Source organism: Oncorhynchus mykiss, chromosome 18 (assembly GCF_057628025.1).
Source record: "Oncorhynchus mykiss isolate SJ-2025 chromosome 18, ASM5762802v1, whole genome shotgun sequence".
Classification (NCBI taxonomy): domain Eukaryota; kingdom Metazoa; phylum Chordata; class Actinopteri; order Salmoniformes; family Salmonidae; genus Oncorhynchus; species Oncorhynchus mykiss.
The window spans coordinates 69,064,415-69,086,611 of NC_143039.1; the positions used below are offsets into that span (position 1 = coordinate 69,064,415).

General features: G+C 41.5%; 1 protein-coding gene and 1 long non-coding RNA gene across 3 annotated transcripts in view; one reads left to right on the plus strand and one right to left on the minus strand.

The window, feature by feature from the left end:
- LOC110496656 (alpha-catulin) overlaps positions 1 to 22,197 on the plus strand; it is a 118,950-nt gene that overhangs the window by 94,522 nt on the left and 2,231 nt on the right. For both annotated transcript variants that reach the window (XM_036953442.2, XM_090209224.1), the window contains exons 12-18: positions 9,804 to 9,841; positions 9,965 to 10,015; positions 12,608 to 12,762; positions 13,720 to 13,768; positions 16,571 to 16,627; positions 20,289 to 20,408; positions 22,018 to 22,101. In XM_036953442.2, the coding sequence (XP_036809337.2) occupies positions 9,804 to 9,841; positions 9,965 to 10,015; positions 12,608 to 12,762; positions 13,720 to 13,768; positions 16,571 to 16,627; positions 20,289 to 20,408; positions 22,018 to 22,101 (554 nt within the window). The remainder of the gene's footprint in view (positions 1 to 9,803; positions 9,842 to 9,964; positions 10,016 to 12,607; positions 12,763 to 13,719; positions 13,769 to 16,570; positions 16,628 to 20,288; positions 20,409 to 22,017; positions 22,102 to 22,197) is intronic.
- Positions 13,458 to 22,197, minus strand: part of LOC149975631 (uncharacterized) — a 40,895-nt gene continuing 32,155 nt past the window's right edge. The window contains exon 3 of the long non-coding RNA XR_016488609.1: positions 13,458 to 13,588. This is a non-coding gene — a long non-coding RNA (uncharacterized LOC149975631). The remainder of the gene's footprint in view (positions 13,589 to 22,197) is intronic.

The following is a 22,197-nucleotide window of genomic DNA, read 5'->3' on the forward strand; positions in this document are numbered from 1 at the left end:
ATTGGATCTCACTCAGACAAGGGATGTTACCAAACAACCAACCCCTGGCAAGGGGATGATGTTTCTGTCCCTCATGGTTATTGATAGTAAAAGTTAATAAGACTGTGAAGGAATGGATTATTCATTCAGTTATGTCAAATCTGATGGACTCCCACCACTATTATATCGACACCACACTGAAATAACATTAATGCCGTATTCACTAGTCACCACACAGATTTCTCCCCACCCTCTTGCTCTCTTTCTCTTGTGCGCTCTCTCTCGCTCTATTCTCTTTATCTCTATTCTCTCTCTTGTTATTCTATTCTCTATATTCTCTTGCTCTCTATTCCCTCCCTCTATTCAGTCTCTTGCTATTCTATTCTCTATATTCTCTTGCTCTCTATTCCCTCCCTCTATTCTGTCTCTTGCTATTCTATTCTCTATATTCTCTTGCTCTCTATTCTCTCCCTCTTATCTCTTGCTATTCTATTCTCTATATTCTCTTGATCTCTATTCTCTTGCTTTCTATTCTCTCTTGCTATTCTATTCTCTTGCTCTCTATTCTCTCCCTCTATTCTCTCTCTTGCTATTCTATTCTCTATATTCTCTTGATCTCTATTCTCTTGCTCTCTATTCTCTCTTGCTATTCTATTCTCTTGATCTCTATTCTCTCCCTCTATTCTCTCTTGCTATTCTATTATCTTGATCTCTATTCTCTTGCTCTCTATTCTCTCTTGCTATTCTATTCTCTTGATCTCTATTCTCTCCCTCTATTCTCTCTTGCTATTCTATTCTCTTGATCTCTATTCTCTTGCTCTCTATTCTCTCTCTTGCTATTCTATTCTCTCTCTTCTCTTGCTCTCTATTCTCTCTTGCTATTCTATTCTCTCTCTTCTCTTGCTCTCTATTCTCTCTTGCTATTCTATTCTCTCTCTTCTCTTGCTCTCTATCTTAATATCTATCATTTTCATGGGCAGATAGTCTCTCCACAAGCCATGGTTGTTTGTACTCTCCGTCTCTCTTGCTCTCTATTCTCTTGCTCTCTCTCTCTCTTGTAGTCTTGCTCTCGCTCTCTCTATCCTCTCGCTCTCTATTCTCTTGCTCTCTATTCTCTTGCTCTCTCTTCTCTCGCTCTCTATTCTCTTGCTCTCTCTCGCTCTCTATTCTCTTGCTCTCTCTCTCTGTACTCTTGCTCTCGCTCTCTCTATTCTCTTGCTCTCGCTCTCTCTATTCTATTCTCTCTTGCTATTCTATTCTCTTGATCTCTATTCTCTTGCTCTCTATTCTCTCTCTTGCTATTCTATTCTCTCTATTCTCTTGCTCTCTATTATCTTAATCTCTATCATTTTCATGGGCAGTTAGTCTCTCTACAAGCCATGGTTGTTTGTACTCAGTCTCTGTCTAAGCTGTGGTAGTCTAAAATGTATTGATCCTATTCATAGACAGATCAATCTCTATAACCGTGGTTGTTTGTATTCTCTGACACAACGCAGCGATTAAAGCACCATCAGCACGATACCTCTCACCGAGCCACAGGCACAAACCGTTCTGTTACAGGCACACGCACACAGGCCTGTATCTCAACATTGGGTTATACCAACCGTTTCACAGCGCTCTCTCCCACTCCGCAGCGTAATTCCTATAATCCGTAACGTTTGTGGCGTGCCACGGTATTCGTATTTATGGGCCACGATCCAAATGACATGCAACGAGAGAGACGACGTCCCCCTGCTGAAACCATTAAATAGAGAAGTGTGTGTGGAGGGGTGCTGGTGCTGGTGCGACGTAGACAGTTAAACCTTGATGTGAAGTAATACTCCTTTTACGGCAGCGCCTCTTCAGCCGTTAAACACATCAGTGATGTTTATCACACCCTGACCACCCCTGTAAATTCTACTGAACTGTGCCTTTACCGGGACCAGCTACAGACAAGAACTTTGTTGAGTTGATTGGTTGCACTCCATTTGTAGTATGATAGGGGATGTGTTAGAGATAATCAACTGTAGTATGATAGGGGATGTGTTAGAGATAATCAACTGTAGTATGATAGGGGATGTGTTAGCGATAATCAACTGTAGTATGATAGGGGATGTGTTAGAGATAATCAACTGTAGTATGATAGGGGATGTGTTAGAGATAATCAACTGTAGTATGATAGGGGATGTGTTAGAGATAATCAACTGTAGTATGATAGAGGATGTGTTAGAGATAATCAACTGTAGTATGATAGGGGATGTGTTAGAGATAATCAACTGTAGTATGATAGGGGATGTGTTAGAGATAATCAACTGTAGTATGATAGGGGATGTGTTAGAGATAATCAACTGTAGTATGATAGAGGATGTGTTAGAGATAATCAACTGTAGTATGATAGGGGATGTGTTAGAGATAATCAACTGTAGTATGGATGGATGGATGTGTTAGGGCTGGGTGATATGGCCTAAAACTCATATCTCAATTTCTTTCAAACTTACAGGTTTTGGTTGTATGGTAACATCCCTTGTCTGAGTGAGATCCAATCCTGGTCTTACAGTTCTTCAATACCACGTCCCATTCTGGCCCTCAAACCATCATGGCCACCTAATCATCCCCAGTTTACAATTGGCTCATTCATCCCCCTCCCAATATATATTTATTATTGTTATTTATTTATTTTTAAATTAATATTCTCTAAATAAGCTTTGTTGTACAATTAAAGGTAAAATACACTGCATTTAAAACAGTCAGCAATAATCTAATACATTCAGAGCTTGTGAAAGTATATCTAGTCTGAATATATTCCTTCCACAGCCATAAGACCCACTAATCATTTAATTATTTTATCAAAATATTTGTACCTGCTTTTTGTTGTTGTTGCAATAATCACTGATCTGGTCTTCCGGTTGGTCTATAAAAAAAATATTAAGTTACAAATTTAACCAGAACTATGCATAATACACATTCACTAATAATGTAGCACACATATGCATAATACACATTCACTAATAATGTAGCACACGTATGCATAATACACATTCACTAATAATGTAGCACACATATGCATAATGCACATTCACTAATAATGTAGCACACGTATGCATAATGCACATTCACTAATAATGTAGCACACGTATGCATAATGCACATTCACTAATAATGTAGCACACATATGCATAATACACATTCACTAATAATGTAGCACACGTATGCATAATACACATTCACTAATAATGTAGCAGACGTATGCATAATACACATTCACTAATAATGTAGCACACGTATGCATAATACACATTCACTAATAATGTAGCACACATATGCATAATACACATTCACTAATAATGTAGCACACATATGCATAATACACATTCACTAATAATGTAGCAGACGTATGCATAATACACATTCACTAATAATGTAGCACACATATGCATAATACACATTCACTAATAATGTAGCAGACGTATGCATAATACACATTCACTAATAATGTAGCAGACGTATGCATAATGCACATTCACTAATAATGTAGCACACGTATGCATAATGCACATTCACTAATAATGTAGCACACGTATGCATAATACACATTCACTAATAATGTAGCACACATATGCATAATACACATTCACTAATAATGTAGCACACGTATGCATAATACACATTCACTAATAATGTAGCACACGTATGCATAATGCACATTCACTAATAATGTAGCACACGTATGCATAATGCACATTCACTAATAATGTAGCACACGTATGCATAATACACATTCACTAATAATGTAGCACACGTATGCATAATACACATTCACTAATAATGTAGCACACGTATGCATAATACACATTCACTAATAATGTAGCACACGTATGCATAATGCACATTCACTAATAATGTAGCACACGTATGCATAATGCACATTCACTAATAATGTAGCACACGTATGCATAATGCACATTCACTAATAATGTAGCACACGTATGCATAATGCACATTCACTAATAATGTAGCACACGTATGCATAATACACATTCACTAATAATGTAGCACACGTATGCATAATGCACATTCACTAATAATGTAGCACACGTATGCATAATGCACATTCACTAATAATGTAGCACACGTATGCATAATGCACATTCACTAATAATGTAGCACACATATGCATAATGCACATTCACTAATAATGTAGCACACATATGCTGAGCACTTTCTGGCTGCTGTTCCTTCACTCTGAGGTCCAAATCATCCCAAACCATCTCAATGGGTGCGGCAGGTAGCCTAGTGTTTAGAGCGTTGGGCCAGTAACCAGCAGGTAGCCTAGTGGTTAGAGCGTTGGGCCAGTAACCAGCAGGTAGCCTAGTGGTTAGAGCGTTGGGCCAGTAACCAGCAGGTAGCCTAGTGGTTAGAGCGTTGGACCAGTAACCAGCAGGTAGCCTAGTGGTTAGAGCGTTGGGCCAGTAACCAGCAGGTAGCCTAGTGGTTAGAGCGTTGGGCCAGTAACCAGCAGGTAGCCTAGTGGTTAGAGCGTTGGGCCAGTAACCAGCAGGTAGCCTAGTGGTTAGAGCGTTGGGCCAGTAACCAGCAGGTAGCCTAGTGGTTAGAGCGTTGGGCCAGTAACCAGCAGGTAGCCTAGTGGTTAGAGCATTGAGCCAGTAACCAGCAGTTAGCCTAGTGGTTAGAGCATTGGGCCAGTAACCAGCAGGTAGCCTAGTGGTTAGAGCATTGGGCCAGTAACCAGCAGGTAGCCTAGTGGTTAGAGCGTTGGGCCAGTAACCAGCAGGTAGCCTAGTGGTTAGAGCGTTGGGCCAGTAACCAGCAGGTAGCCTAGTGGTTAGAGCGTTGGACCAGTAACCAGCAGGTAGCCTAGTGGTTAGAGCGTTGGGCCAGTAACCAGCAGGTAGCCTAGTGGTTAGAGCGTTGGGCCAGTAACCAGCAGGTAGCCTAGTGGTTAGAGCGTTGGGCCAGTAACCAGCAGGTAGCCTAGTGGTTGGAGCGTTGGGCCAGTAACCAGCAGGTAGCCTAGTGGTTAGAGCGTTGGGCCAGTAACCAGCAGGTAGCCTAGTGGTTAGAGCGTTGGACCAGTAACCAGCAGGTAGCCTAGTGGTTAGAGCGTTGGGCCAGTAACCAGCAGGTAGCCTAGTGGTTAGAGCGTTGGGCCAGTAACCAGCAGGTAGCCTAGTGGTTAGAGCGTTGGGCCAGTAACCAGCAGGTAGCCTAGTGGTTAGAGCGTTGGACCAGTAACCAGCAGGTAGCCTAGTGGTTAGAGCGTTGGGCCAGTAACCAGCAGGTAGCCTAGTGGTTAGAGCGTTGGGCCAGTAACCAGCAGGTAGCCTAGTGGTTAGAGCATTGAGCCAGTAACCAGCAGTTAGCCTAGTGGTTAGAGCATTGGGCCAGTAACCAGCAGGTAGCCTAGTGGTTAGAGCGTTGGGCCAGTAACCAGCAGGTAGCCTAGTGGTTAGAGCATTGAGCCAGTAACCAGCAGTTAGCCTAGTGGTTAGAGCATTGGGCCAGTAACCAGCAGGTAGCCTAGTGGTTAGAGCGTTGGGCCAGTAACCAGCAGGTAGCCTAGTGGTTAGAGCATTGAGCCAGTAACCAGCAGTTAGCCTAGTGGTTAGAGCATTGGGCCAGTAACCAGCAGGTAGCCTAGTGGTTAGAGCATTGGGCCAGTAACCAGCAGGTAGCCTAGTGGTTAGAGCGTTGGGCCAGTAACCAGCAGGTAGCCTAGTGGTTAGAGCGTTGGGCCAGTAACCAGCAGGTAGCCTAGTGGTTAGAGCGTTGGACCAGTAACCAGCAGGTAGCCTAGTGGTTAGAGCGTTGGGCCAGTAACCAGCAGGTAGCCTAGTGGTTAGAGCGTTGGGCCAGTAACCAGCAGGTAGCCTAGTGGTTAGAGCGTTGGGCCAGTAACCAGCAGGTAGCCTAGTGGTTAGAGCGTTGGACCAGTAACCAGCAGGTAGCCTAGTGGTTAGAGCGTTGGGCCAGTAACCAGCAGGTAGCCTAGTGGTTAGAGCGTTGGGCCAGTAACCAGCAGGTAGCCTAGTGGTTAGAGCATTGAGCCAGTAACCAGCAGTTAGCCTAGTGGTTAGAGCATTGGGCCAGTAACCAGCAGGTAGCCTAGTGGTTAGAGCATTGGGCCAGTAACCAGCAGGTAGCCTAGTGGTTAGAGCATTGGGCCAGTAACCGAAATCCCTGAGCTGACAAGGTAAAAATCTGTCGTTCTGCCTCTGAACAAGGCAGTTAACCCACTATTCCTTGGCCGTCATTGTAAATAAGAACGTGTTCTCAACTGACTTAAATTTTAAAAATGTCAAATTTTAGAAAATGAACACCGGTCTCATAAACAGTCACTCAAGCACAAGCCCACGTGCTAGTGAGTAGCCAACTAATATTTATATTTCAAGTTTAGCCAACTTGGATCTAGGTATAATTTCACAAGCTCTGAATTCCGCTAACAAAGGGAAACAGTTAATGTTATGAACAGAACTTTATGGCCGTCTCCAACTGTTTGAACAGCCTGTTAGCCTGTCCACTTTGTTCAGATGTTGAAATCAAGTGGTTCTACCTTGTTTCTCAGAATTAGAACGAGTTGCAAATTTCTTATATAATTGTTATACTAGCTGCTTAGCATAAAACAATCTTTATTTGACTAAAATGCTGCTAGCGATACACGATACCATTATGCACTTGCGACAAACTGTGCATTCATTTTCCAGAATGAATGTTCATTGGTACATCAGTTTTAGTAGTGTCTGCTCTGCTCGAAATTTGAGGAGTTGAAACATTAACAGACTATGGTTAGAAAGGTTAACTTCTCTATTATAGTAAAATAATACTGATTTTGTTGGACCAAGCCTCAAATGCAAATAGCGAGTTGAAACCGTTGGTCAGAGAGGAAGAAGTGACCTCTCATCTTTGTTGTTGTGAGTGGTAGGGGGATGGGCTTGGGAGAAAGAGGCAAAGTGAGAGGTTTGACTCTCGCCAAAATCTGTAATATAAACCCAATGTGTTTCTATGTGCTTATTTTGAACCTTGTCGCCTGCCTTCCCGCCTTTGGGACAACGACTCCCATTGTTAGAGTGGAGACATGAGCATCTAGTCATTACATACAGATCTCTGGTGTAAATGGGAATGTGCACAGCACAGAAAAAGCGAACGAGACGAGACCAAAAATACAACATGAGAACGCTCATAAAAACAATTAACACAAAAAGCCTAGATTATGCGATATGGAATATCGTGCAAAAACATAAATTCGAATTAATCTACTTCATTCGATATACCACACTGCCCTAGGATGTGTAAGGGACTATCAACTGTAGTATGATAGAAGATGTGTTGGAGATGATCAACTGTAGTATGATAGAAGATGTGTTGGAGATGATCAACTGTAGTATGATAGAAGATGTGTTGGGGATAATCAACTTTAATATGATAGAAGATGTGTTGGGGATAATCAACTGTAGTATGATAGAAGATGTGTTGGAGATGATCAACTGTAGTATGATAGAAGATGTGTTGGGGATAATCAACTTTAATATGATAGAAGATGTGTTGGGGATAATCAACTGTAGTATGATAGAAGATGTGTTGGGATAATCAACTGTAGTATGATAGAAGATGTGTTGGGGATAATCAACTGTAGTATGATAGAAGATGTGTTGGAGATGATCAACTGTAGTATGATAGAAGATGTGTTGGAGATGATCAACTGTAGTATGATAGAAGATGTGTTGGGGATAATCAACTGTAGTATGATAGAAGATGTGTTGGGGATAATCAACTGTAGTATGATAGAAGATGTGTTGGGGATGATCAACTGTAGTATGATAGAAGATGTGTTGGAGATGATCAACTGTAGTATGATAGAAGATGTGTTGGAGATGATCAACTGTAGTATGATAGAAGATGTGTTGGGGATAATCAACTGTAGTATGATAGAAGATGTGTTGGAGATGATCAACTGTAGTATGATAGAAGATGTGTTGGGGATAATCAACTTTAATATGATAGAAGATGTGTTGGGGATAATCAACTGTAGTATGATAGAAGATGTGTTGGGATAATCAACTGTAGTATGATAGATGTGTTGGGGATGATCAACTAGTATCATAGAAGATGTGTTGGGGATAATCAACTGTAGTATGATAGAAGATGTGTTGGGATAATCAACTGTAGTATGATAGATGTGTTGGGGATGATCAACTAGTATCATAGAAGATGTGTTGGGGATAATCAACTGTAGTATGATAGAAGATGTTGGAGATGATCAACTAGTATCATAGAAGATGTGTTGGGGATAATCAACTGTAGTATGATAGAAGATGTTGGAGATGATCAACTAGTATCATAGAAGATGTGTTGGGGATAATCAACTGTAGTATGATAGAAGATGTGTTGGGATAATCAACTGTAGTATGATAGAAGATGTTGGAGATGATCAACTAGTATCATAGAAGATGTGTTGGGGATAATCAACTGTAGTATGATAGAAGATGTGTTGGGATAATCAACTGTAGTATGATAGATGTGTTGGGGATGATCAACTAGTATCATAGAAGATGTGTTGGGGATAATCAACTGTAGTATGATAGAAGATGTTGGAGATGATCAACTAGTATCATAGAAGATGTGTTGGGGATAATCAACTGAATCCCTCCCTTTATAGTATTATTTCATTTGTTGGAATTAATAGCAGAAAACCATTGGAAATGCAGTATAAAAAAGGAGTGTAGGGATTTAAAAAGGCATACAATCATTTTGCTGGGAAATTATGTGACCAAACGGACCATTATTTCACCTTAAACCATGGCATTGTTGAATACATGTTTCTGATTGGCTTGAAGGGCATTCTAGAGCGTGCATTATTTCTCTATAACACATGGTATAGCTAGCTGCAAGGTAGTATTCAATGGCTATAGTTCATTCTTACATGTTCTATGTTTGAGCTGCTTTTGAAAGCAAAAGTCGAATTGAAAATATTGGCATTGTTGATTTCGATTTTCATAATGGCAAACTAGGACTGATGGTTTGATTAGTTAAACTAGCACGTTTGTTTGGTTACCATGGCAACTACTGTAGCTATCTGGTAAACTTGTTAGCTACTTCAGGGGATGTTGAACACATTTCTACTGGCAATTTAAAATATTTATAGCGGGAAATGTGTTAGATTATAGCCATGAAGGGCCTCCCTGGTGGCACAGTGATCTAGGGCACTAGCTGTGACTCTGGGTTCGCGCCCAGGTTCTGTCGCAGCGGCCACGACCGGGAGGTCCGGCATAATTGGCCTAGCATCATACGGGTTAGGGAGGGTTTGGCCGGTAGGGATATCCTTGTCTCAGTGGGCGCAGTGCGCGCTAACCAAGGTAGCCAGGTGCACTGTGTTTCCTCCGACACATTGGTGCGGCTGGCTTCCGGGTTGGAGGCACGCTGTGTTGAGAAGCAGTGTGGCTTGGTTGGGTTTTGTTTCGGAGGACTCATGGCTGTCGAACTTCGTCTCTCCCGAGCCCGTAAGGGAGTTGTGATGAGACAAGATAGTAATTACTAACAATTGGATACCACGAAATTGGGGAGAAAAGGGCATAAGAAATATATATATATATATATTATAGCCATGGGATAATCAACTCAGGGCTCTATGCATTCTCTGGAAAATAATGCAACTCTGTGGAAGGTCAGTTACACTTCTTCATGGAACACACCTTACACGTCGTTCATTATTTTCCATATAACTCATAGCCTCCCGTTCATTATCCCAAACTTGTGATCCAATGGCCAAAATGTGACTTAAAAAAAATATTTTTCCTCAAAATAGTATTTCTTTCTGATTTTAATAACAGGTGATAAAAGAGCTTACTTGACGCTTCCCAGACCAGGGGTGAGTATCAGAATAAACAATACTATGATTGGTGGGTATTTCCAATGTCATTCTGTTTAAATGATTTTCCCTCATTTTCTCCTTTAATATCACTCATCCTGTCAAACGTTTTCTTCCCTCCAGAAACATTCAGCCAACCTGAAGACGGTGAAAGCTGTTAAACTAGATACGGAGGTATAACTAGACTCCTCAATTACACAATACACCTCACATAGTGCACAACTTTTGACCATACCCTATATATGGAATACAGTGGCATCTGGGCTGCATCTACTACCTCATCCTGACAGGTGCATTTATTCTGCAGGAAATGAATACCTGGTCAAACAGGGGAATAATGGCGATTATTGCAGGGACCTTGCATGGTCTGATACAGTTGAAGTCGGAAGTTTACATACACTTAGGTTGGAGTCATTAAAACTAGTTTTTCAACTTGTTAACAACCTATAGTTTTGGCAAGTTGGTTAGGACATCTACTTTGTGCATGACACAAGTAATTTTTCCAACAATTGTTTAAAGACAGAATATTTCACTTATAACTCACTGTTTTAGATTTCCAGTAGGTCAGAAGTTTACATACACTAAGTTGACTGTGCCTTTAAACAGCTTGGAAAATTCCAGAAAATGATGTCATAGCTTTAGAAGCTTCTGATAGGCTAACTTACATAATTTGAGTCAATTGGAGGTGTACCTGTGGATGTATTTCAAGGACTACCTTCAAACTCAATGACTCTTTGCTTGACATCATGGGAAAATGAAAAGAAATCAGCCAACGCCTGAAGGTACCACGTTCATCTGTGCAAACAATAGTACGCAAGTAGAAACACCATGGGACCATGCAGCCATCATACCACTCAGGAAGGAGACGTGTTCTGTCTCCTAGAGATCGTACTTTGGTGCGAAAAGAGCAAATCAATCTCAGAACAACAGCAAAGGACCTTGTGAAGATGCTGGAGGAAACGGATACAAAAGTATCTCTATCCACAGTAAAATGAGTCCTATATCGACATAACCTGAAAGGCCGCTCAGCAAGGAAGAAGGCACTGCTCCAAAACCACCATAAAAAAGCCGGACTACGGTTTGCAACTGCACATGGGGACAAAGATCGTACTTTTTGGAGAAATGTTCTCTGGTCTGATGAAACAAAAATAGAACTGTTTGGCCATAATGACCATTGTTATGTTTAGAGGAAAAAGGGTGAGGCTTGCAAGCAGAAGAACACCATCCCAACCTTGAAGCATGGGGGAAGTGGAAGCATCATGTTGTGCTTTGCTGCTTTGCTGCAGGAGGGACTGGTGTACTTCACAAATAGATGGCATCATGAGGTTTGAAAATTATGTGGATATATTAAAGCAACATCTCAAGACATCAGTCAGGAAGTTAAAGCTTGGTTACAAATGGGTCTTCCAAATGGACAATGACCCCAAGCATACTTCACAACTTGTGACAAAATGGCTTAAGGATAATAAAGTCAAGGTATTGGAGTGGCCATAAAGCCCTGACCTCAATCTTATCGAAAATGTGTGGGCAGAAATGAAAAAGCGTGTGCGAGCAAGGAGGCCTACAAACCTGACTCAGTTACACCAGCTCTGTCAGGAGGAATGGGCCAAAATTCACCCAATTTATTGTGGAAAGCTTGTGGAAGGCTCTCTGAAACGTTTGACTTAAGTTAAACAATTTAAAGGCACTGCTACCAAATACTAATTGAGTGTATGTAAACCTCTGACCCACTGGGAATGTGATTCTGACATTTCACATTCTTAAAATAAAGTGGTGATTCTAACTGACCTAAGACTACTTTTTACTGGGATTAAATGTCAGGAATTATGAAAAACTGAGTTTGAATGTATTTTCCTAAGGTGTATGGAAACTTCCGGAGTCTCACTCCGTCATGAATGGGCGTGCATACACAAAATTATAATGAATAATTGGAAATTATTAGGAATGTTTGATGTCTTTTAAGAGAGGTGAAGAGTGGAATTGTTGACTTTCTCAAGCAGCAATGAGTTTTATCTTTAAACTGATAATATGACTTAAGAAATTATTTACATCCTTTGAATTTTTCCACATTTTGTTATGTTACAGCCTAAATTTAAAATGGTTTAAATTAATATTTTGTGTCACTGGCCTACAAACCCATAATACCCCATAATGTCAATGTGGAATTATGTTTTTAGAAATGTTTAACTTCAAAATGTCTGCCTAGCAAAGATCAACAACCAACTTGACAGAATTTAAAGAATAAAACAAAAAAGCACAAATATAATACAATCCAGATGTGCAAAACTCTTAGACTCACTCAGAAAGACTCTCAGCTGTAATCGCTGCCAAAGGTGACTAATTGACTCAGGGGGTTGAATAGTTATGTAAAGATATATTAGTGTTTTATGTTTCATATATTTTTGACAAATGTTAGAATTTTTCTTCCACTTTGTCATTAGAGTATTTTGTGTAGATCTTTGACAAAAAAAATACTATTACTTTTTTTTTTAACCCACCTTGTAACCCAAGAAAATGTGGAAAAAGTGAAGGGGTGCAAATACTTTCTGAAAGCAATGTATATGGTTATGAATGATCATGAATCAGTAATGATGATGATAATGAATGCAATGTAGATAAGAAGTAATGTGGTTATGGGCTCATCATGCACTGACCTTACGGAAATCACCGAATATGGTGGAATCTCAGAAGGTTTGGGCTTGATTAGTAGTCTTGGATGGGAGACCATCCTTAACTAATGGCGGACCCACGATCTCTCCGCCCCAGGAGCAGAGCACCATATCCAAGCTGGGTCTAGAGCTGCGTCTGCTGACCTCCGACGTGGACACGGAGGTGGAGAAGTGGGAGGACCAGGAGCAGGACATCGTCCGCCAGGGCCAGAGCATGTCCAGCATGGCCTACTCCATGTACCTCTTCACCAGGTAGACACCAGCTGTCTGTCCTCACCAGGTAGACACCAGCTGTCTGTCTGTCCTCACCAGGTAGACACCAGCTGTCTGTCTGTCCTCACCAGGCAGACACCAGCTGTCTGTCTGTCCTCACCAGGCAGACACCAGCTGTCTGTCTGTCCTCACCAGGTAGACACCAGCTGTCTGTCTGTCCTCACCAGGTAGACACCAGCTGTCTGTCTGTCCTCACCAGGCAGACACCAGCTGTCTGTCTGTCCTCACCAGGTAGACACCAGCTGTCTGTCTGTAGACACCAGCTGTCTGTCTGTCTCTGTCTTCACCAGGTAGACACCAGCTGTCTCTCTGTAGACACCAGCTGTCTGTCTTCACCAGGTAGACACCAGCTGTGTCTGTCTGTCTTCACCAGGTAGACACCAGCTGTGTCTGCCTGTCTGTCTTAGCCAGGTAGCTTATCTATCAATCATTAGACTGTCACTCAATAATAATAATAATAATAATAATAATAATAATAATAATAATAATAATAATAATAATAATAATAATAATAACTTTATTTATACAGTATAGTACTTTTCAATACAAGTAAAAGTGCTTACCATCATAAAATAATACAAGTACTAACAATGAAAGGAGGAAGGAGAATGGAAAAAATATAGATACATTGAAATCATACATTAAAAGCATCTTTATAAAAGTCTTCAGCAAGCCTGCAGTATAAATGTCAAGTATACTTTGCACCAGCCAGGTATTGACCACCAGCCAGGTATTGACCACCAGCCAGGTATTGACCACCAGCCAGGTATTGACCACCAGCCAGGTATTGACCACCATTGACCATCTGTATGGATATAGAAGAAGAGAACACAGATGCCGTCACGCATCTTGTTGATATGATGTTCATAGTCAATATACTTAATCAGTTGTTATCATCAGGTAATATTTCATTCATTTCCTGTATCGATTGTGCAGGGGGGAGGGCCTACTGAAGACGACCATGGATCTCTTCCACCAGGCTGAGGTAACCGCCACTCCACTCATCCATCTCCTGTCCTTCATCCTCCTCTACTTCATACAGGGCTTTAATTGAATCTGTCCCAGGTGCCATTAAACACAACCACGTCCCAGGGAGAAGACCGAATCAATACAGTATTAAAAGGCCCAAGACAATCATTTGTCTGTGGTAAGGAGAGGATGAGTCAGGGAGCAGAGTGCCCTGGCCCTGTACTTAATGTAGAGAGAGAGAGGGAGAGAGATATGATGATGATCTGCACTCGCTGTAGGAGAAAAGGGGAAAGAGCGAGGAAGAGAGACAGAAGAAGTGCTGATGAGGCCACCTGTCGTTCAATCAGCAGGGCCTTCACAATGCCACACACACAGAGACAGCCTAATCTTCCACTGTGGAGCTCCCACTGAGCGATAATAACCTCTGCTAATTCACTGAGGTGGAAAAGGGCAGCTGTCTTCTATGACACAAACACTACAATTTGTCAGGTCCTCTAGAGATTGATTATTTATTTATGTTTGGTTCATCCTTGTACATTAACAATACAACACAAGGAATATGGTTTTTTAGTTCTACCATATACTGCTGGTGTTCCACATATCTCCTTTTAGGATTTTTCTACTAATCCTAAAATTGTGGACATTATACAATGGGGTGGGTCTAATCCTGAATGCTTTTGGATAAAACCGCATTCCAGCCGGTGTCTATTCCACAAGTTACTACCTGCTAATAAGTATATGATGTTAAAATGCCAATTTAATCTGTTCAATCTGACTGAGCAATCCACTGTCTCATCAGCCCAGCCAGGCAATTTATAAACTTGATCTCCACTATAAAAAGCATCTAGACATTCTCACATTTATTTTAGACTAACATTTAGTTTCAACAGCGGAGATTTGTATAAACCTTGCTGTATGTCTCTCCGACATTTGCAACGTTGTTTCAATATTCAAATTCGATCTCCTGCTGTCCCATAGTAATGCACATGTCAGGACGAGATGGAAATGCAGGCAGTGTTTCTCAGCCGGTAGAAATCATGATGTTTTGTTGGCTAGCTCCTCTGAGCAACGAGAGAGCACATTTTATATTCCAGGCGAAATCGCGCCTCATTAGCTCATTGTTAAGGATGTATCCAAATAAATGTCATTAGAAAACAGCTTAAACAAGTGAAAATACTGTTGTTATTCTGGCTGCACTGTTTGACGTGACTGCAAGGGTCACGTCCATAGACAGAACAATAAGACTGAACGACTGGGTCACGTCCATAGACCTAACAATAAGACTGAACGACTGGGTCACGTCCATAGACAGAACAAAAAGACTGAACGACTGGGTCACGTCCATAGACGGAACAATAAGACTGAACGACTGGGTCACGTCCATAGACAGAACAAAAAGACTGAACGACTGGGTCACGTCCATAGACAGAACAATAAGACTGAACGACTGGGTCACGTCCATAGACGGAACAATAAGACTGAACGACTGGGTCACGTCCATAGACAGAACAAAAAGACTGAACGACTGGGTCACGTCCATAGACAGAACAATAAGACTGAACGACTGGGTCACGTCCATAGACAGAACAAAAAGACTGAACGACTGGGTCACGTCCATAGACAGAACAATAAGACTGAACGACTGGGTCACGTCCATAGACAGAACAATAAGACTGAACGACTGGGTCACGTCCATAGACGGAACAATAAGACTGAACGACTGGGTCACGTCCATAGACGGAACAATAAGACTGAACGACTGGGTCACGTCCATAGACAGAACAAAAAGACTGAACGACTGGGTCACGTCCATAGACGGAACAATAAGACTGAACGACTGGGTCACGTCCATAGACAGAACAATAAGACTGAACGACTGGGTCACGTCCATAGACGGAACAATAAGACTGAACGACTGGGTCACGTCCATAGACAGAACAATAAGACTGAACGACTGGGTCACGTCCATAGACAGAACAAAAAGACTGAACGACTGGGTCGCGTCTCTGGCAACCGAACCGATAGAAGGAGCGACTAGCCGGATTGGGTAGCAACCCTAGATATGGGACTATATCTTGTGAAAGAACAAAATAGTATGAATAAATTCATCAAAATAACGTTTTGAAAGATAATGTCAATCATTATTTGAATATGTTGGTAACCCGTTGTATGGAGGATACCCAGTGCTTGGAGGATATATTGGTACTTAGTCTCAGGCCTAACAAAACCTGTGCCAATATATCCAACAAACACCGGCTTCTCTGGCATTATCACTTAAATAGAATATGGAATAGAGTAGTAGAACACGGAACAGAGTAGAGAACTTTTAATGTCCCCTCAAGTTTCAGGATGCAACCATACTTTCTATAACTCTACCCTTTCACACAGCAACATTTAACTTGCAATTATTCTAATTAGCTGCTCACCAAAACCTTACAGTACAGTGTACCAGTCTTGTTTACATCATCCCAGCTACTTACAATACAGCCATTGAGTGGAATTGACAATAGATTTGCCAGACCAGGGTTCAAAATGTTCTGCCAGACCAGGGTTCAGAATGTTCTGCCAGACCAGGGTTCAGAATGTTCTGCCAGACCAGGGTTCAGAATGTTCTGCCAGACCAGGGTTCAGAATGTTCTGCCAGACCAGGGTTCAGAATGTTCTGCCAGACCAGGGTTCAGAATGTTCTGCCAGACCAGGGTTCAGAATGTTCTGCCAGTAAAGTGAGCCATGCTTTGTTTTTTTCTCTCTCTCTGTCTGTCTCGCTCTCATTTATATATATATATATATATTTATATTTCTCTCTCTCCTTCTGCAGGTGCTTTCTGAGGAAGGACTCCAGCTGTGTTCTTCAGTACACACTTTGTCCACCCTGGTACACGCGCACGCAACCACACCCACGCACGTTCTTCACCCACGCTAGGCAGGAAATTAATCCTGCACCCAGTTTCAGTTTCCTCTGTACTCAAAAATCAAAGAAACAAGGAAGTATGCCTCCCTCTTTCCAAAGTGCCCAGGTCCTGGAGTTGAATTAAATGTCCCTCTTTGACAGCCATTCATGACTGCCATCCGTCTCTGGGTAAAGTGAAAATGTGGTTATCAACACTGGCTAACCCTACTCTCCGGAGAGTGCACCCAAACACTAATACACGCACATACACACTCACACATACTACTAATACATAATCAACACATCCAGCACTTCAGCTCAGCAGCGTGCGTTTGATTAATTACTTCAAACAAACATTGGCTAATGGAGCTCCCCCCACTGGAATGAAGCAGGCTTGTGGTGCAGCTGCACTGCCCTCTTGTAAATGATCAAGTTCTTTATGCTAATCAGCCTGAACATTTTCAACTGAGGCTTAAAATGTTCCTAAAAATGTTTACCAGAGATTGTGAATGGTACGACACAGACATATTCTAATGTAGTAGGATAATATCAATATACTGTGCCTTCAGATGTATTCAGACCCCTTGACTTTTTCATCATTTTGTTACGTTACAGCTTTATTCTAAATTAGATTAAATTATTTTATTTTTCCTCAGCAATCTACACACAATACCCCATAATGGCAAAGCAAAAACTGGTTTGACATTTTTGCGAATTTATAAAAAACCAAAAAAACAGACACTTTGCTATGAGAATCAAAATTGAGCTCAGGTGCATCCTGTTTCCATTGATCATCCTTGATGTTTCGACAACTTGATGGGAGTCCACTTGTGATAAATTAAATTGATTGGATATGATTTGGAAAGGAACACACCTGTCCTATATAAGGTCCCACAGTTGACAGTGCATGTCACAGCAAAAAACAAGCCATGAGGTTGAAGGAATTGTCCGTAGAGCTCCGAGACACGATTGTGTCGAGGCACAGGTCTGGGGAAGTGTACCAAAAAATGTCTGCAGCATTGAAGGTCCCCAAGAACACAGTGGCCTCCATCATTCTTAAATGGAAGAAGTTTGGAACCACCAAGACCCTTCCTAGAGCTGGCCACCCGGCCAAACTGAGCAATCGGGGGAGAAGGGCCTTGGTCATGGAGGTGACAAAGAACCTGATGCTCTCTCTGACAGAGCTCCAGAGTTCCTCTGTAGAGATGGTTGTCCTTCTGAAAGGTTCTCTCATCTCTGCAACACTCCAACAATCAGGCCTTTTATGGTAGAGAGAACGCCAGACGAAAGCCACTCCTCAGTAAAAGGCACTTGACAGCCAGCTTGGAGTTTGCCAAAGGCACTGAAAGACTCTCAGACCATGAGAAACAAGATTCTCTGGATTTAACTATTTGGCCTGAATGCCAAGCGTCACGTCTGGAGGAAACCTGGCACCGTCCCTATGGTGAAGCACGGTGGTGGAAGGATCATACTGTGGGGATGTTTTTCAGCGGCAGGGGCTGGGAGACTAGTCAGGATCGAGGCAAAGATGAATGGAGCAAAGTACAGAGAGATCCTTGATGAAAACCTGCTCCAGAGCGCTCAGGACCTCAGACTGGGGCGAAGGTTCAACTTCCAACAGGACAACGACCCTAAGCACACAGCCAAGACAATGCAGGAGTTGCTTCGGGACAAGTCCAGAGCATCTCTGGAGACCTAAAAATAGCTGTGCAGCAACGCTCCCCATCCAATCTGACAGAGCTTGAGATGATTTGCAGACAAGAATGGGAGAAACATTCCAAATGCAGGTGTGCCAAGCTTTTAGCATCATACCCAAGAAGAATCAAGGCTGCCAAAGGTCCAACAATATAAAGGGTCTGAATACTAATGTAAATGTTTCAGTTTATTTTATTTGATGAATTTGCTATAATTTCTAAAAACCTGTTTTTGCGTGTAGATTGATGGGGGAAAAGTATTTCAGACATTTTAGAACAATGCTGTAACATAGAAATAATTGCATATGGCATACAGTTGAAGTCAGAAGTTTGCATACACCTTAGCCACTCAAGTAGTATTTGGTAGCATTGCCTTTACATTGTTTAACTTGGGTCAAACGTTTCGGGTAGCCTTCCACAGGCTTCCCACAATAAGTTCGGTGAATTTTGGCCCATTCCTCCTGACAGAGCTGGTGTAACTGAGTCTGGTTTGTAGGCCTCCTTGCTCGCACACGCTTTTCCAGTTTCGCCCACACATTTTCTATAGGATTTAGGTCAGGGCTTTGTGATGGCCACTCCAATACCTTGACTTTGTTGTCCTTAAGCCATTTTGCCACACCTTTGGAAGTATGCTTGGGGTCATTGTCCATTTGGAAGGCCCATTTGCAACCAAGCTTTAACTTCCTGACTGATGTCTTGAGATGTTGCTTCAATATATCTACATAATTTTCATACCTCATGATGCCATCTATTTTGTGAAGTGCACCAGTCCCTCCTGCAGCAAAGCACCCTCACAACATGATGCTGCCACCCTCGTGCTTCAGGGTTGGGATTGTGTTCTTCTGTTTGCAAGCCTCCCCCTTTTTCCTCCAAACATAACAATGGTCATTATGGCAAACAGTTCTATTTTTGTTTCATCAGACCAGAGGACATTTCTCCAAAAAGTATGATATTTGTCCCCATGTGCAGTTGCAAACCGTAGTCTGGGTTTTTTATGGCGGTTTTTTGAGCAGTGGCTTCTTCCTTGCTGAGCGGTCTTTCAGGTTATGTCGATATAGCACTTTTCGCACCAAAGTACGTTCATCTCTAGGACACAGAACGCGTCTCCTTCCTGAGTGGTATGACGGCTGCGTAGTCCCATGGTCTTTATCCTCTCGTACTATTGATTGTACAGATGAACGTGGTACCTTCAGGTGTTTGGAAATTGCTCTCAAGAATGGACCAGACTTGTGGAGGTCTACTGACCTTGGCTGATGTCTTTTGATTTTCCCATGCTGTGAACCAAAGAGTCACTGAGTTTGACGGTAGGCGTTGAAGGCATTGAAATACATTCACAGGTACACCTCCAATTGACTCAAATGATGTCAAATTAGCCTATCAGAAGCTTCTAAAGCCATGCCATCATTTTCTGGAATTTTCCAAGCTGTTTAAAGGCACAGTCAACTTAGTGTATGTGAACTTCTGACCCACTGGAATTGTGATACAGAGAAATAATCTGTCTGTAAACAATTGTTGGAAAAATTACTTGTGTCATGCACAAAGTAGATGTCCTTACCGACTTACCAAAACGATAGTTTGTTAACAAGAAATTTGTGGAGTGGTTGAAAAATTAGTTTGAATGACACCAACCTAAGTGTGTGTAAACTTTCGACTTCAACTGTACATGAGAGACTCCAAGCACAGTGAGATTTTAATGTATAAACTACATTCTAACCTATATAGGTTTGCAAAATTCTGGTAACTTTCTCAAAATTACCTGGTTTTCCAGAGATCCTGGTTGGATAATTCATGGAATTATTAGGGAATAAGTAGGATATCCGGAATCCTCCAAACCAGGAGAAATTTACTGGAATTTTGCAACCCTACTCCTAAACCTTAACTTTGTTTTTATAGAACAACTTTTTTTAGTGATCACATTTTGACATAACTGTCTCTCCTTTTCCCTCTCACAGCTGATGGATGAAGAAAAGGGGGTAGTGCTTTCAGAGATGGAGAAGCTTATGTGCTTATGTCAGCAGCTGCAGATGGGGGTGAGGACGCCGGTACAGGGCAAGACTGCCACCTTCCAGAAGGTACTGTTACTGATACACCAGCCTTACAGTGACATATGTGGAACTATGCTGCTGTTGTCAATAGTGCTGTCCCCGACTAAACAAAATCTTGGTTGTCCGAAAGTCTTCTATTCTTTCGACCAATCGATTGTCCAAAATGTTTAAACGTGTACTTTTCCATATATAGACACACCCTGTGTTTTAATAATGTTTTGAGTTTACGGTTTTATGAAATAAGACCATGCTCCAAGAGGGCGCCAGACATCTAGATATCCAGAAGGAAAAAGGTTTTTACGTGACCCAACTATTTGCCTCCCGTTGCTGCTGGCTTTCGCAGATTCTGCCATTTATCGAACCCACAAATGCTGATGCTCAAGATACTCAACTAGTGTAAAGGAGGACAGTTTTTATTGCTTCTTTAATCAGGACAACAGTTTTCAGGTGTGCTAACATAATTGCAAAAGGGTTTTCTAATGGTCAATTAGCCTTTTTAAAATGATAAACTTGGATTAGCTAACACAACGTGCCATTGCAACACAGGAGTGATGGTTGCTGATAACAGGCCTCTGTACGCCTATGTAGATATTCAATTATTATTTTTTTATCTGCTATTTCCAGCTACAGTAGTCATTTACAACATTAACAATGTCTACACTGTATTTCTGATCACCAACAGCCTAACGACCAAACAATCAACCAGTCAACTAATTGGGATCAGCCTTAGTTGTCAATGACTGGATTTGTTTGTGTGATAAAATCCACTTTTATTTGAAAATCTTAGTTCAAAATGTCAGCAAAATAATGTCTATCAGTCATACAGATATTAACTGGAGCGTTCTATTACTATAAATACAGTTCAATCTTGTGACAAAAGACGTGGTTGGAGAGAAGAGTGAGACAATGCACAGAAAAGAAACTGACGAGGAGTATTGATTAACTGCACTGAAAAAGAACAGAAAGTCAACCCATTCATCAGCATTGGCAGCATTGGGCAAAGATTTGTTACTGCTTTACAGAGAGGTCAATCATGAAAACATGATCGTAAAATTAAACCCTTTAATGACACTGAGCTTAATTAACCTCCATTAAAATCAGTTGGACAGTGATGAACTGGCATGGGTCACTTTTTACTCATGTGGAAGGTTACAGTCAGAATGAGAGATTAGAGAATGACATGGGATGCATCCCAAATGGCACCATATTCCCTATATAGTGCACTACTTTTGACCAGAGTCCACTGGAGTCTGGTCGAAAGTAGTGCACTATATAGGGAATATGGTGCCATTTGGGATGCATGCCATGAGCTTCTATGATTAATGTGGATCGGTTATATAGGCATTGGCTTTCTCCTCAAGTTGTCATTAACCAGACAGATCAGTCTTCTGTTAGTCTGTCAGGTTGGTTTAATCAAACAAAGGTCATTGCTGAAAGGCCTTTTTTAACGGAGCAGGAAATTGAGGCTCTGGTGGTTGTCAAAAGCTGGTTTTAACCTAGCCAATCAGCTTTCCCATGTGGTTTACCAACATTTCCCCACAGGGATAAAAGTCGTTATCTTTATGTTGTTAGGATAATTATTACATTCTATAAAGACCACCAACCATCCTTGATATATTTTTCTGTCTGTCTCTAGGTGGATTCATCCATTCAGAACACTAGAGCCATTATGACTGTGGTAATCTACCTCCTGCCAGTCTGTAATAAACTTGTCAGAAAGGTGAGAAGTCACAATTGACATCAGCTGATCTACCAAGTTCTACAAGTAACCAATGTTTACTGGGGTTTGAGTAGACAGATGAAAGTCAATGGTGGT